This window comes from Buteo buteo, chromosome 10 (assembly GCF_964188355.1).
Source record: "Buteo buteo chromosome 10, bButBut1.hap1.1, whole genome shotgun sequence".
Classification (NCBI taxonomy): Eukaryota; Metazoa; Chordata; class Aves; order Accipitriformes; family Accipitridae; genus Buteo; species Buteo buteo.
This window is the reverse complement of record NC_134180.1, coordinates 5,611,464-5,626,711: the sequence shown is the minus strand read 5'-3', so window position 1 is coordinate 5,626,711 and position 15,248 is coordinate 5,611,464. Positions and strand designations below refer to the sequence as shown.

General features: G+C 66.7%; 1 protein-coding gene across 9 annotated transcripts in view; it reads right to left on the bottom strand.

Annotated features, from left to right (window-relative positions):
* NFIC (nuclear factor I C) overlaps positions 1-15,248 on the bottom strand; it is a 47,880-nt gene that overhangs the window by 18,255 nt on the left and 14,377 nt on the right. For 8 of the 9 annotated variants that reach the window (XM_075038222.1, XM_075038224.1, XM_075038220.1 and 5 more), the window contains exon 2: positions 8,291-8,822. In XM_075038222.1, coding sequence (XP_074894323.1) covers positions 8,291-8,822 — 532 coding nt within the window. Of the gene's footprint in view, positions 1-8,290; positions 8,823-9,233; positions 9,355-15,248 lie in introns of those variants that run through there. The other variant, XM_075038225.1, reaches the window with a different exon arrangement.

Genomic DNA, 15,248 nt, shown 5'->3' with positions numbered 1-15,248 from the left:
GGGTTGGCCCTGGGCGGGGGGGGGGTCCCTGCAGGCCGGGTGCCCCCTGGGGCTGGCGCAGCTGCGGGAGAGCCCTGGCTCTGTGCCTGAGCGCTGACGGTAACAGTGCACGGTGTTACCGGCAGTGGCGTAGGGCGCAGGCGCAGAGGCTGAAGGATGCTGGGGGCTGGTGGAGCCACTGGCGCCAGCGTGCGTGGCCCAGGCCCCCCCCCCGGGGTGAGGGCAGCAGCTTTCCTCCTCCTCCCCCAGCTCTGCTGGTGACAGGGCAGGAGATGGGCGAGGGTTCAGCACCGCTTCCTGCAGGCTCCTGCCCTGTGCCTCAGTTTCCCCTGGGGCCGGCTCAGGGCTAAGACCCCTGGGGAATTGCCCCCCCTGCCTCTCCCTCGGTGGCGGTGCAGCCACGGCACCTACCCAGGAGCAACACGCAGCTTCCCCGGTGCCTCCGGCTGGCCCTCGCCCACAGCATGCATCACTAGGGCCCAGAGTGAACAGCCTGGTCAGGATGGGGGACACCTGGAGACCTGAGGGAGCCTGAGTGCTGTGGGGCAGTGGCCCCCCTGCAAAAGCTAGGGGTGGGCGAAGCTGCTGGGGGGTTGTGATTCGGGGGCCCCTCCCTGCCAGACCCCCAGCCCCACACTGGCCCCACTGGTCTGCGCAACGCTGCCCGTCCCGCTGCCAGGCGGGCCGGGGTGGCCCTTACATAAAACCCGGAACAGACCCGCTTGTGTAACCTCCTTTATATAATACCCTGAGAAACGCCGTGTGTGCCGGGTAAATCCCAGCTCAGCCGGGCCAGCCGGCGCGCCGGGGGCACCGGACCCCTCCGCCATGCTCTTTGTAACGCCCCGCTCCCCCTTCAGCCCCCGCCGTCGTGCCTGGAGGGCTGCGGTGCTACGAGGGGGCGAGATGAGTTTGTTGGGTCTCAGCCCACTCTCTGGCAGGCCGCGAATGCCGCGGGGGCGGCAGCTTCTCCTCCCCCAGCCGAGCAAAACCCTGGGGAGGTCCTGGCTGGAGGCATCCCCCAAGGCGGCGGGGGGGACGGACGTGCCCCGCTGCCACGTTCGCCGGCTGCAGCCAGCTGGCCCGGGCGGGAGGCTGGGGAGGCGCGAGCACGTTGGCCGGCGCCTGCAAGCGAGCGCTGGCGCGCTGGGAGCGAGCGGGTTTGTCCTCGGCCGACCCCGGCCGGCGCGGGGAGACGGCAACGGCCGGGGGGGAACCCCCCCAGGCGGGCGTCGCAGCCGCCCCCTCGCTCGGCCCTGCCAGGCCTGGGCCACATCCAGGGCTGCCGGCGCCCGGGGAGGCGAGCGGGGACAGATGGCAGTGGACAAAGGGACGGGTGAGAGTGGGATGGACAAAGGGATGGTTGAGCCCCCCGCTCCCCCCCTGGGACCCCCCCCGCCCACCACGGGGTGCTGGCACCTAGCCCCTGAGCCTTGGGCTGGGGGGGGCTGGGGACACCCGGGGGTGCAGCTGCTGGGAGGGGATGGGAGAGAGGAGAGAGGGATGGGAGAGAGAAAGGAGAACAAGGAAGGGAGGGAGAAAGGAAGAAAAAAGGGAGGAAGAAATGAAAGTGGAGAGAAAGGGAAAGGAAAAGGGAAAGGGAAAGAAGAAAAAAAAGAAAAAAGAAAAAAGAAAAAGAAAAAAGAAAAAAGAAAAAAGAAAGAAAAAGAAAAAGAAAAAAGAAAAAGAAAAAGAAAAAGCAAAAGAAAAAACGAAAAAGAAAAATGAAAAAGAGAAAAAAGAAAAAAGGAACAAGAAAATAAAAGAAAAAAGAAAAAGAAAAAAGAAAAAAGAAAAAAGAAAAAAGAAAAAAGAAAAAAGAAAAAGAAAAAAGAAAAAAGAAAAAAGAAAAAAGGAAAGGAAGAAGAAAGGAAAAGGAAAAAGAGAAAGAAAAGGAACAAAAGAAAGATGAAAATAAAAATAAGGAAAGAGGGAAATTGCTGATGAGGAGGAGAGGGAGGGAAGAGAAAGCAGAAGGACGGCAGTAGGAACACAGGGGGAAAGGCAGGAGGGTGGGAGGGCAGGAGGAAGGAGAAGGGAGACGGCGGGGGCAGAGGGACACCCCAGCTCTGCGGGCGCAGCCGGAGGGTCCCAGGCCTGGCCCCCTGTCTGCACTGGACAGACCCACTGCCCCGCCGGACCCACTGCCCCTGCCGAGGGGCCTGGCCCTGGGCAGCTGCTGGGGGCTTCCAGCATCCCACTGCCCCACCAACCCCAGCCCCACGGCACAGTCCTACAGCGTTACACGGCCCCACCGCAGCACATCGCCCCACGGCACAGCCCAGCCGCCCCCCCCCCAGAGTCCCACATGGCCCCCCCTGACCCCAGTCTCACCCCCACGCTGACCGCAGGCATCGCTCCCAGTGTATTGTGGGAATCTCCCGCCCCGGGGGCCGAGGGCTGAGGCCACACAGGGCTGACGGGGAGGGGGGGGCAGGTTCAAGCCCTCCCTGAGGCCGGCCGAGACTCCAGCGCAGGGGCTGGCATGGCAGGAGACCCCAGACCCCAGCTGGCAGTGCCAGCCCGGCTCGGGGGTGCAGCGGCACACCGAGGGGGGGCTTGGTGGCGTCTGTTCCCCTCCTCCATGCCCGCAGCCGCCGGCGGGAGGGGGCGCGGCGGGCATCTGCCGCCCCAGCTGTCCCTTGCCAGCGCGGCACGGAGCCGGGCACCCGGCCAGGATGGCAACTGCGGCCCCGGGGAGGGCACGACGCTTGCCAGCGCGGGGGGATGGCGGGTGGCGAAGGCGGAGGACGGCAGGTGCTTGTGAGACGGAGCTCGCTCATCTTTTATTCATCGGGAGCCGAACGGCGCAGGGAACCGCTCTGGCCCCTTGCCCCAAAACCCCAGCACCGCAGGACGCGGCACCCCGTGCTGGGTCCCCGGGTAGGCACTGCTCACCCCGGCCGAGGCGGCAGGGCTGAGCACGGGGCAACTTGTTTCACCGATGAGGCGGGGCTGGGGCTGCCCCCTGCCAGCTGGGCACTGCGGGGAAGCCGGCCGGCTCCGGCATGCTGCCGGCTCGGCGCACTGCGGGAGAGCCGGGGAAGCCCTGACCTCCCCAAGGTCGCCGGCACATCGATCCAGAGAGCTCCAGCATGCCGAAACCACCCTGGCTGTTGCCGCCGCCGGGCTGGCGGCGGGGCTGGGTACAGGGACGGTGGGTCGGGGTCACCGCACCCCGGTGAGCCCCTTTCCACGGCCACCTCCGTGGCACGCAGCTCTCGGGGGCAGAAACCCAGCCCCTGCCCATTCTCCGATGTCTCGTACCCTTGTGCCCTTTCCCGGGGGGGGGGTGTCTGCTCTCCCCGCTGGGCTCTGCCTATCTTGCCCCCCTCAACCCAGCTTCCCTGGTTATTTGGCTGGGAGAGGAGATACCTGGAGCGGGAGGAGGGTTTGCGCGTGTTTATCTGCATGCTGGGGGGGGTCCTCCAGCCCGCCTGCCTGCCGGCGCCCAGCTCTGCGAACAGCAGAGCCCAAATATTGTGCACCCCATCAATCTCCTCGCAACCCTGCCGATAAATATTTGCGCGGGGGCTGGTGGAGCGAGCGCTGCCCGGGGAAACGCCTGCTCCTCCATCTGGAGGGACGGCACAGCCGTTTGGCACGGCCGGCCTGGCACGGCCGGCAGGCGCGCTCAGGACAAGAGCCCTGGCACGGGCTCCCCAGCAGATTGGTGCCATCTGCCTCGCGCCGCAGCCAGCGGCGAGGCTGGTGAGGGGAGATAAGGGGCTGCCAGGCGGTGGGAGACGCAGATGCTGGCACGGCGTGGAGGTCCCTGACTCCCCCCTGGGTGCCGTCCGCCGGCGGCAGCGCAGCCGGCTGCGCATGGCAGCGTGCCGGGGGTGCCAGGAGCGGGATGCCACCCTGGGGCCCGCCGCCTGCTTGCCCTGGGCACCCATCTGCTCCCACCCCACATGGCCTTGGTGTGGGGGGGGGCACAGCCGGGCTCAGCCGCCAGGCACTACCAGGGGAAGCTCACTGCAGGGCACAGCCTTGCCCCTCCCTGCCCCGCTGAGCATGTCGGCTGCAGGGTCCCTGCCAGCCCCGGAGCACCCCAAAAGGTGCAGACCCCATCCTGCCTCCGCCAGGGTCCTGGAGCCTGGCCAGGATGGGGATGGGGTCTAGGGATGGGGGGTACCAGGATGGGGATGCAGGGATGGGGGCAGGAGGAGGGGGGGGTCCAGGGATGGGGGATGCAGGGACGGGTGCATAGGGATGGGGATGCAGGGATGGAGGCACATGGGTGAGGGCGCAGGGAGGGGCGCCCATGGAGGTGGGGAGCACTGAGGTGAGGGTGCAGGGAGGGGGGCACCAGCCCCCCCAGACTGGCTGCTGCCGTCGGGAGCTGCTGGGAGGAATCTCTCTGTAATGCTTCGAAGGTCCTGGCACCATCGACTGGGGAGATTGATTACCATTTTACTGCAATGCTTTTGACTTTCACCAGCGACCTCCGAGCTCTCCCCCCCCCCTCAGCCCCCCCCCCCCTCCCCGCACACCCAGCTCTGGGCTGCAGCGCTATCCCCTCCCCCACTGCGGTGTGCACAGCCCAGCCCTGCACCCAGCCCTGCTCACATCCAGCACCCAGTCCTGCACCCAGCCCTGCTCACATCCAGCACCCAGTCCTGCACCCAGCCCTGCTCTCGGTCCACCAACCAACCCTGCACCCAGACCTCACCCAGTCCCGCACTCATCCTGCTCCCAGTCCTGCTCCCAGCACTGCACCCACCCTGCACACATCCTGCACCGAGCTGGCGGTCCGCCCTGCCCACAGGGGTACTGGGGGCTGTGGGTGCGGGGCAGGATGCACTGGTGCTGTGCTGCCGAGCGCTGGGGAGCAGACCCAGGAGTCCGTCACTCCCCTGCACCCCACGGCAGCCCCCCCGGGGACAGCGGGGCTGGGATGTGGCCTCCCCCAAGCCTGGCATCGCTCGTGCCTCAGTTTCTCCATGTGCACCCGGGGGCACAGAAAGCCAGGCGGGTCTTCCAGGCAGAAGGATGGGGGGGGGCAAGAAAGAGCCAAGAGGCAGAGCTGGCTCTTGGCATCTGTCCGGGGGAGGGGGGGGGGGCACCAGGAGGCAGCCCGCCCCCCCCCCCCAAGGCTGCCCCCCAACCCCAGGTGGGGAGAGCAGGGCCGGGGGGCTCTTCCACCGCCTCCCCTCCGCCGGGTTGCCAGAGCAGCGGCTGGGAAATTGTGCTGACACCAGCAAAACGGGCCAGGCGTAGGCGGGGGAGTCGAGAGCCCACGTGCTTCGGCCTGATAATGGGGGGCCGCGGGGGCTGCGGGGAGCTGGAGCTGCCCAGCTGGGGGGGCCCCCACGCAGGCGAGATCTCCCCCAGCCTCCTCCCGTTCACCCCCCAGCCCCAGGGACTGGGGATGCTGCGGGGAGGCGGGGGAGCTGGCTGCAGGGCGAGATGTGCAAAAGGGGAAAGCGCGCAGGAGCGAGCAGGAGCGAGCAGACAGGAGGGAGCAGGCAGCGTGCTGGGCAGGGAGGAGGCCAGCGAGCGTGCGAGGCGGCGGGGATGCCCAGCACCCCCTGAGCGGGGGCATCGCCTGGCCTGGCCGTACAGCACAGGGTCGCACCGATGCGGCGCCTGCCCCAACGTCCCTTCTTGCCTCAGTTTCCCCACCGATGCAGCAGGCCGGATAACCCCTCGCTAGCCACGGCCCCGCAGAAAGCGCCCGCTGCGGGCTGGGGCCGGGGCAATGCCGAGCACCCACCCCACCGCAGCACCCAGCACCCTGCAGCACCTCAGGGGGGGTCCCAAGCCCAGCGCAGCTGATGCCGCTGGCCCGTCCCGGTCCCCCTTAACCGGGGCAGAGAGCGACCTTAACAGGGAAAGTGAGAGGCTGCCAGGCCTTATCAGAGAGTATTTACAGCCGCTGTGTTCCCAATTAGACAGTCAGGTGACTGCGGCTGCTGGGGACCCAGACGCCGGGGTCAAGGTCGCTGGGGGGGTGGTGGCAGAGGGGCAGCCATCTCCCCCGGGGACAGCCGCCGGCTGCGGCGTGGCCAGGGAACCCACCAGCACCCCAACGCGGCACGCCAAGAGGTATAGGGGACCCCGTCATGGCCACCGTAGGGCTCCCAGTCCAGCCCAGTACAGGGTACCCCCCAGCCCAGTGTGACACTACATCTCCAGCCGAGCCAGCGCAGGGTGCCCCCAGTCCAGCCCAGTATGCAGCACTCCCATCCTAGCCAGTATGGGGTGCCCCCAGCGCAGCAGGCAGCACCCCAGTTAACCCCAGTACCCCATCCCAGTTCAGCCCAGCACGGCCATGTCTGAGCCCAGTACACGACACCCCCCTACCCTGCCCAGCAGCCGCTGCCCCATCCTGCACAGAGCACCCACACCCCCACCCCAGCCAGCACCCAGGGCACCCCCGTCCCCAGCACAGCACCCACAGTTCCCAATGTGCCACTGGGAAACGGCAGCACCCGGTCCTGTTGGGCCCCATCCTGCCTCTGAGCGGGCAAGCCACGTGCGTGGGCATGGGCATACAGCACCAGTACCACGTGTGCGCACAGCACACGTCGGGAGATGCGGCTGGGCAGGCAGGTCCTGGGTGCACACGCGTGTGCGACTGCACACGTGCACCCCTTGCCACTGGTGGCCCGCGCCCACCGCCTGCCTGGGGTCCCACGTGGGCCCTGGGGCAGGATCCGACCCTGGCTATCCACTAGCAGAGGCTGTGCCCTGCTTTTCCCCAAAGCCACGAGGGCTCGGCAGCCCCCTCCAGCGCTCTGCCCGGGACGCATGGCTCCCTGGGGAGCATTGTGGGGGGGGGTCACATGCCCACCGTGTCTCAGTTTCCCCAGTGACACCCAGTGCATCCCACTGCTGGCCAGGCAGGGGCAAAGCCATCTCTGGCTACCCATGCCCACCGTGATTCATGGTGCTGGCACCCCTTCTGTTGGGATTGCCGGCACCACGGTGCCCTCTGTGGTGTCGTTACCCATCCCTGGGCCCTGGCCAGTGCCGGGCAAGGAGCCACAAGCCCCACGCTGCCCACGCCGTGGTGTTGATGGGGATGGGCTCACGGGGACGGGGGGCATGGCTGGGGGGGCATCACCCAGTGCTGCAGGCGTGGGCAGGGGGTTGCTGCCAGGAGAGGACTGGTGTCCTGGTCCCCGCACACCTGGGCAGCCTGGCCTGGCCGTGGGGGGGCCATGAGCCCTTTGACCGCCCCTCGGGGCTCCCAATCGCAGTCCCCCCTGGCTCTGCATCATCCCTGCAAAACCAAGCCCTGCCCTCGCCTGTGGGGATCATGCAGCATCTCCCCAGGCTCCTCATCTGCCTGGGGGTGCTGGGGGATGTCGGGGTCTCTGGGGGACCCCATCTGCCAGGAGGCTGTCTGTGCCAGCACGTCACCAGCCAGGAACACCAAACCTGCCTGGGTAAAATAAGATCTGACCCGAGCTACTACAAGCTTCCCCTTCCCAGCACACGGGGAGGTGGCATGAGCCAGCAGCAAGGATGATGGCTTAGGGACCTAATCTTCTGAGCCTGGAAACCGCCGTCTGCCCTGCCCACTGTGCCTCAGTTTCCCCCTTTCGATTGTCAAGGCTTCGAGAGTGGATCTGACCCTCCCTCCTTGCTGTAGTGAAACCAGCCCAGTTCTCCCCAGGTCTGTGGGACCCCCAGGCAGGTGAAGGGCAGTGGTTCAGCATCCCCTCAGCGCACAGCAGGAGCTGCTGGGGTTTGCCCCCGCTGGCGTTATCACCGCCCCCTCCCCAGCCGGCCTCAGCTGCTCCTGTCCCCTCCTCGGTCACCCTCCAGGCGAGGGGCTGGGACTGCAGCCCACGGCAAACTGGCACTGCTGGACCGTTCCCAGCTCCAGCCCTCGGGGGGTGCGCCAGGAACAGGCTGTCCCTTCCCTGCCCACGCCGCCCACCCGCTCCTCACTGGGCTGCCAGCACAGGCAGCCACGTCAGGCAGGCGTGGGATGTGGGGTTAAGCCCCCCGAGACCCCCCTCTGGGGGATGCCCAGAGCAAGGAGCATCCTCAGGGACCACTCGCCTCCTCCCCTGCCTGGCATGTGCCTCCCGGGGCAGCCAGGATCTGTCCTGGCTGGGGAAGAGGGGCTGCATGGGCAGGGTGGGGGGCACCCACGTGGGCAGCAGTCTGGAGAGAGGGGAGCACTGGGCTTCTCTTTGCGAGGTCTGCAACGGGAAACGTGTTCCCGAGCCAGAGGCAGGGATGGGACGGGAAAACGCGAATCCCCTGCCCGGGGAGCCGTCTCTGGTGGGGACGCATCCCGGCTCTGCCCCGCAGGCGGACGAGCACCCACCTCTCTCGCGGACAAAGTAGGCCAGGTAGAGGTCGAGCTCCTTGACGGAGACGCTGATGTGGTGGGGCTGGACGCAGAGGATGGGGTTGGTGCACTGGCCCGACTTGACCAGGCGCTCGCCGTCGGTGCTCTCCAGCGGGATCCCTTTGAAGAGGATGACCATGACCAGGTCCAGCCGCCAGACCTTGTCCGCCTGCCGCAGGCAGTCGATGCGGCGCATCTTCCCCTTCTGGTCGGGGTTGGAGAGGACGCAGCACGAGGGCTTCTTGCCCGTGATGGAGAGCACGAAGTCCTCCCGGCACTCGGGCCGGATGTCCTTGCGCAGCTTGGCCAGGAGGCGTGAGGCCCATTTCTGCTTCACCTCCGGCTTCTCGCTCAGCAGCTCATCCTTCACCGCCCTCTCCTCGTCCTTCGTCATCCTCTTCTCGTGCTTCTTGAAGTACTTGCGCTTACGGGCCTGCAGGTTGAACCAGGTGTAGGCGAAGGCCCGGACGTGGGGGAGCAGCGCCTCGATGAAGGGGTGGAACTCATCCTGCGGGAGCAGAGGGACAGGCGGTCACTCCCGGCCGAGTCCCCCCCCCCTCCAAACCCACCCTAGGACGGCTGGTGAGCCCACGGGACCCACCAGGGACATCCTCACCAGGCTGCATCCCAGCGCAACCAGGAGGAAGAGCTGTGGCAGAGGCGCATGCCCGCCAGGGACGGGGAACCCCTCCCCACGCAGCAGGACCCCCCGCCGTCCCGGCAAGCCCCCATAAATCCCACCGGCTGCAATTCTCCCAGGCCCATCACTTGCCGGGGGTGGCTGGGGCATACCGGCGCCTGCGGTGTCACAGAAAGGCAGGCGTTTGTGCGAGGCACGCCGCCTCGGCAGCGCCCGGACACTGTCCCCTCCCCACCCACGCATGCCGGGATCCGCTCCCGACAGGCGCAGAAATCCCACCTGACATCACGCCCACCGGAGCCGCCATGCCGGTGCCAGGCGCTGCCAGACCACAGCACCCAAGGGACGGGTCCCCCACAGCCCCAGTATCCCAAGTGCTCCCGCATGGGCTGCGGGTGCCTTGGACCTCTCCGCTCGCTCCGGACCAGTGGGAAACTCCCCCAGTTTGCCCCAGTTGCGGCCAGCCCAGTGGCTGGCACCCAGCCCAGTGTACAAGGCATGCTCTGACTGTCTTTTTCCATTTGGCGAGCGCTGCTGGACGAGTCCGGCCCCAAAAGAAAACAAGGAAAATGCATCCCCCTCCCTGGCCCCTCCTTCCCGCATCCCTTTTTTTTTTTTTTATTTTTTTTCCCAGTTCGGAAAATCAGTGCTTCCTGGCTGGGGAGGCCCACAACCCTCCCCGTGGGACGGAGAGGTGGCGGGAGCCATCCCAGCGGGGAGTGGCACAGCTTGGAAAATGGCAGGGAGAGGGCCAAGCATCCCTGTGCCTGGCCAGAGCGGCAGCCAGCTGATCCCCGAGGGCAGAATTTGGCCCTCCGGGTCCCTCATGACGGGTGATGATGGGGAGGAGGGAGAAGCCCAGCTCGGCACTCAAGTTCCGCTGCAGGCTGCCAGGGCTGGGCGGGGGGTGGCTGGTGGCAGCTGCCACCGCCGTGCCACGGCCCTGGTTCACAGGGTCATGCCCGGGTTTGGGTTACCCTCCCAGCCGAGAGGGTGCCAAGGGCAGGCGCTGCTCCGGGGAAGGACCCAGGCGGCGGTCATGGCAGGAGCTGGGGGAGGACGGAGCCCTGGCAGTGGGATGGGGCGAGCAGCGCTGGAGACAGCGGCTGGCCTCGCTCATCCTAGGGCAGCGATGCCACTGCCCGGCTGAAGCAGCCGTGTCCCAAAGTGACCCTGCTTGGAGGGAACAGTGTCCCCTGAAGTGGGCTCCCGGCAGGGACTGGCCCCATACAGACCCTGCTAACTCCCACTTGGTCCCAAGTCCAGCACAGACCCCATTAACCCCAAACCAGCCCTGTGAGCAGCCAGCACAGATCCCTCGGCGCAGCCCCTGGTGTCCCCTGGACCAGCATCCCCGGCACAGACCCCGCTGTGACCTGGCACAGGCATCCCAGCACAGACCCTACCATCCCCTGAACCTGGTACAGATGCCCATAACTGCCAGCACCAACCACCAGCACAGCCCCACTAACCCCAAAAACTCCCCCCAAGCACAGACCCCATTATTTGCCAGCACAGACCCAACACCCCAGCACAAACCCTGCCGTCCACGGGACCTGAAAGCCCCTGCTCCGGACGCAGCTCCACCAGAGCTGTGACCTTGCAGGTGTCGTCCCCCCCCATACCCCACGAGGGACAAGGAACCCATCCCACCCATGGGGACCCAACCCTGCCAGGGGAACTCATCCCTGCCTGGTGGACCCATCCCTGCCGGCTGCTCCCAGGTCAGCTGCAGCCCCGCACGGCTGCAGGGTCTGGTTCCCTCCCCAGCAGCAGCCGCTAATTCAGTGCAGCTGGGCAAGGGCTGGGCATGTGTCTTAAATCAGGGAAGAAGGTCAAAGAAAAGTAAGACAGGAGCCGAAAAAAGCAGCAGCGAGTTCCAAAAACAATACTTGGCCGGGGAGGTGGGCGGCTGATCTTCCTTGGTGGCCGGTTATTCAGACGAGCCCTACAAATTGCTGCCATCCCCCGGCCCCGCCACCCTCCCCAGGCAGCCGGCGGCAGGGCTGGCCGCAGGGCCGGGGGGGGGACGATGACACCACGCCATTGTCCCCGTCCCTGCCCTCCTGCTGGGTAGTGCCACCCCGGCCACTGCTGCGGGGAAGTTGGGCAAGAACCAGGTTAGCCCTTTTTGGGGGAGGCAGCACCCGTGGGTGCTGCTCGCCCTCACTGCGAGGGCCAGGGGATGCTCGGTGCCCTGCCGCAGGGCAGCAAGCGCGAGTCCCAAATTTCTGTGGGACGCCGTGTAGGTGCCGGCTTTCCCCCTTCCACCACGGTGCCAAGGATGTTCAGATCCCGCTCGGACCCACGCCTGGGACCCCTCACCAACCCTTCTGCGTGCAGAAGCCCCTGTAGCTCTCGATGCCCCCGAAATCATCGTGGGCCCCCCTGTCCCAGGATTACGGCAGGCCGGGAGCTACACCGAAAGCCAATCAGCCCTTCGCCAACTTTCCCTCCCGCCCAGCTTATCCCGCGCCGAGATGCCGTGCGGAATTAAGCTGCTTTAGCGGGGCCAGGCGAGGGCAGCCGGGGGGCACCAGGACAGCCAGACGGGTGGGACGGCTGCAGCTGGGTACCGAGGGGACAAGCTAAATGACTTGGGGACCGTCCCCGTGCCCTGCATCCCCGCCACGCCGCCAGCACCGTGCTGCCAGGGAACCCCACGGCCGGGCACGCCGCCCCGGCTGACACCGGCCAGCTTCACGCTCAGCTCCGCTTCGGAAAGCAAAAGCAGGGATGCGCTTTCCGTCTGTCCCCGTCCCTGATCCCCGCCGGCCCCCCCACCCCAGCCGGCAGCATGGCGCGCCGGCAAAGGGCTGGTTAAGTGTTTCTCCTGCTGTTTTTCCTTTGTGGGGCTGGGAAGCAGAGACGTGCTGCAATACCCCAGACGAGGCTGCTCCCGGGGCATTTCCGGATGGGAATCTGGCAGCAGAGCCTGTGCTTGGGCCTCATCCAGCCCGGGCTTGTAAAGCCCCACGACCTGGGGAGGAGCAGGCCTGCGTCGGGGTGCTGCCGGCCCCGGCACAGGGCCCCCCTCGCGCCCCCCTTCCAGGGACCGGTGGAGCGCTGAGTTTCTGCGCCAGATGCTGCGAGGGGAAACTGAGGCACGCGTCAAGCCCGGATCTGTCCGGGTGACAGTCCTGCTGTGGAGCCGGACATGCCACGCCAGGATTAACTCCTTCGGCAGCCTGGGTTTTAGCAGCGCCAGGGAGCTGGCAGGGGCACAGCCGAGGCACTGCCTCTCCCTGTGCTCCTGCCCGTCCTCACCAGCTCAGCGCCGGTGCTGGGGCTCTGCACCCCGGCTGCTCGGGCACGGCGAGTGCCTTCCACCCTGGGGACGGCAAGGGATGCTCTGTGCCACACAGGGACACGGCACCAGGCAGGGGCACTGTGACGGGGCACCGCAGCATGAGCCGGCCGGGCCTCCGAGCATCCTCCGCTTGAGCGCCTTGCCCAAACAGGTCGGGCTCAGCGCAACAGCCTGAATTTTCCAATGCAAAAAAAACGTTTCCTCAGGAAATTCCCAAGCAGTTTTTATGGTGGGGGCGGGGGGGGGAATGGGGTGCGGAGGAGGAGGAGGGGGACAGGAGGGGTCAGTCACCTCGGCAGCAGGTTTTGCTCCCCACCAACATGACCCTGGCCCCGGGGAGGAGCGGGATGCCATCCCCACCGCGGGCAGGGAGCGATGTGGGGCGACCTCGCCGCATCCCGGCCCTGCAGGGACCACACAGGGTTTATTTTATGAAAGGATGCTCAGCCTCCCTGCCAGCCAGCCACACACCTCCAAAGTGCTGCCGGCTCCCACGGCCGCCACTCCTGCCAGGTCCCTGCTCCCCGCGGCCGCACGAGCCCGGGCAGGGGCTGGCAAGTTCGGTGCTGGGCGCCGTGCCCCCATGGGAAGCCTTGGTGCGGCGGCAGGGGGGGATGCAGCTAGAGAGGTTCCTGTAATCCTGAAAATCCCGAAATCCCGGTACCCAAAAGGCACATGGCGGGGACTTGCTCCTCGCCCCAGCCTCAGTTTTCCCTCGCCGGAGCCCGCAGGCACCCTCGGCACAGACAAAACGCTCTCGTGCGGCCCCAGCAAAGCCTCCGGTAGCCGCTTCTTAACTGTTCACCGAAGCGGCTTTTGGTAATAAGTTAACCTGGTAATGAGACCTGTTGCCGAGACAGATGCAAATGATTGGGAAGTGCTCATTAGAGGGGATGGAAGGAGGCACTTAGGCCTTGAAAAGCACCCAGCCCTTCCCGGGGCTGGCCCTGCACCATATTAGAGCCCATTTTACAATAATTGCTCCAGAGGAGGAAATCTATTTGGATTCATCATAAAGTATTTATTAACAAGAGCTTATTCATAACTTTTGCTGCTCGCCGCCATGGCGTGGCAGAGCTTCCCGGCCTGCTCGGCAAGCCCTAACGAGGCTTCCCCGGCCCTGGAGAGCCACACTGCTGTGCTGGGGAGGGAAACTGAGGCACGTCAGGCACGGAGCAGCGGGAGGGAGCGCAGCGGCAGCTGAAGCTCCCGGGAAAAGCGGCGAGGGATGGTATGAGCTGTGCTGGCCTCGCCTGCGCGCACCCAGCCCCGCGCCGGAGCTGCCCATGGGGCAGAACAGGCTGTTGCGGCCACGCTCCCCCACAGCTCCCAGCTGGGGTGGGGAGGACCCAGCCCTGCACTTGCAAAAACCCTCTTGCAGCCCGTGCCGGGGCACGGAGCCCCGGTGCCCGGGGCAGCCCGGTTGGCACCGTTGGCGCAGGCAGAGGTGAAGGCAGGACACAGTGCAGCCTCTCCGCAGCTCCTCTCCCCAGACCCCAGGGGCTTTTTTTCCCCCCCCCAGAGCCGACAGCATCCTCCAGCCAACATCCGTGCACGGCTCAAGGCTGCGTATGGGCTGGACCGTACCCACGGTGCATTCTGGATGCGGCCACCCTGTCGGGAGGGTCAGCCAGGATGGATGCAAGGCCAGTGAGGGGGTCCCACACCTCATTTACTGCCTCGATGCTCAGCCCCACTCAGGATCAGACTCGGAGGCGGCAGATGGGCTAATACAGCACCCAGTGCTCAGCACGCACCTGGGACCACGGCAGCCCCGGACCCCTCGCCAAGCTGCCCTGGGCTCCCCATGCCCGGCGCTACCCAAAAACACCCCGTTGGGTCCTTTGAGCCATCCCGGAGCAGGCAGGTCCCTGCTGCCCCCGCGGGCACCATGAGCACCCCGCAGCGGGGCCGGTGCCCGCCTGCCTGCGTCTACGTGCCAGGGCGGGAGGCGATGCCGGCGCTCGCCCTCGCAGGTGGTGCGGCTGCAAGCGGGGGCGCGGGGAGCGCGCCGAGGCCGCCGCCGCGGGTCATGGGAGGCCGCGGCAAGCAGCGAACCTGCCAGTTGCTTTGGAAAACAGCAGGAAGAAAAGCAGCTCTCTTTGCAGCCCCGGGCTCAGGTGCCAGCGCTGCCTGGGCCCGTGCCAGCCGGCACAGCCCTCCCCGGGGAGGCAGCACCGGCGGCAGACAGCGGCCGGGGGTGGCCCAGGTGGGCTGAAGCCTGGGGGGGCTTCTCCAGCAGCACGGTACGTGCCCACACGTACCCTCACGTCCAGCAACAACTGGCGTTGCTGGTCCCCGGCTTTGCTAAATACACCCCAAACTGGGGAGCAGCATGCCCGGGGTACGGGGAAGGGGTAAGGATGCCCTGGGGATGGTATCCAGCAGCGGCACAGCCAGCAGCGGCGGGTGGAGGAGCCGGGAGGGTGCTGGGGAGGGAGATCCGGTGGTGGGAGCGCCCGGGGCCACCCGCTGCCTTCCTGCAGACTCACTCGGATCCTCCAAGTGCCTCAGTTTCCCCAGGTGCAGTCTCTGCCCATCCCCTTCGGGGTGTGGGAGCTGAAGCTCACTTGCTTCCCCGGGGTGACCCCACCTGCCCCCAGCATTGCCTTTCTGAAGGTGGGGAAACTGAGGCACGGCACCCACCAGGCCAGGCTGGAGGAGAGGCAGGATGCAACGGCGCTGCTGGGGTCCAGGGAGAACCCCGCAAGCAGCAGAGGGGGAGCGCGGAGGGGACCCGGCCCATGGCCAAGGAGACATCCCCCCACCCCAGGAAGCATCCCGTGGCCGGCAGCGCCGGGGCCACGTGGCTTCCCAGCCGAAACCCCCCTGGGGCTCCAAGGAAGGGAAATGTTTTATGGAACTGGAAAAAAAAAAAGCTTTGCCAACAGGCCCCGGCGCTGCCAGCTCCTCCGCCCGGCCCTGCGTCAGCGCAGGGACCCCGGGGGTGGCCCGTTCCCCCCCAGCCCTGCTCCCGGCACACG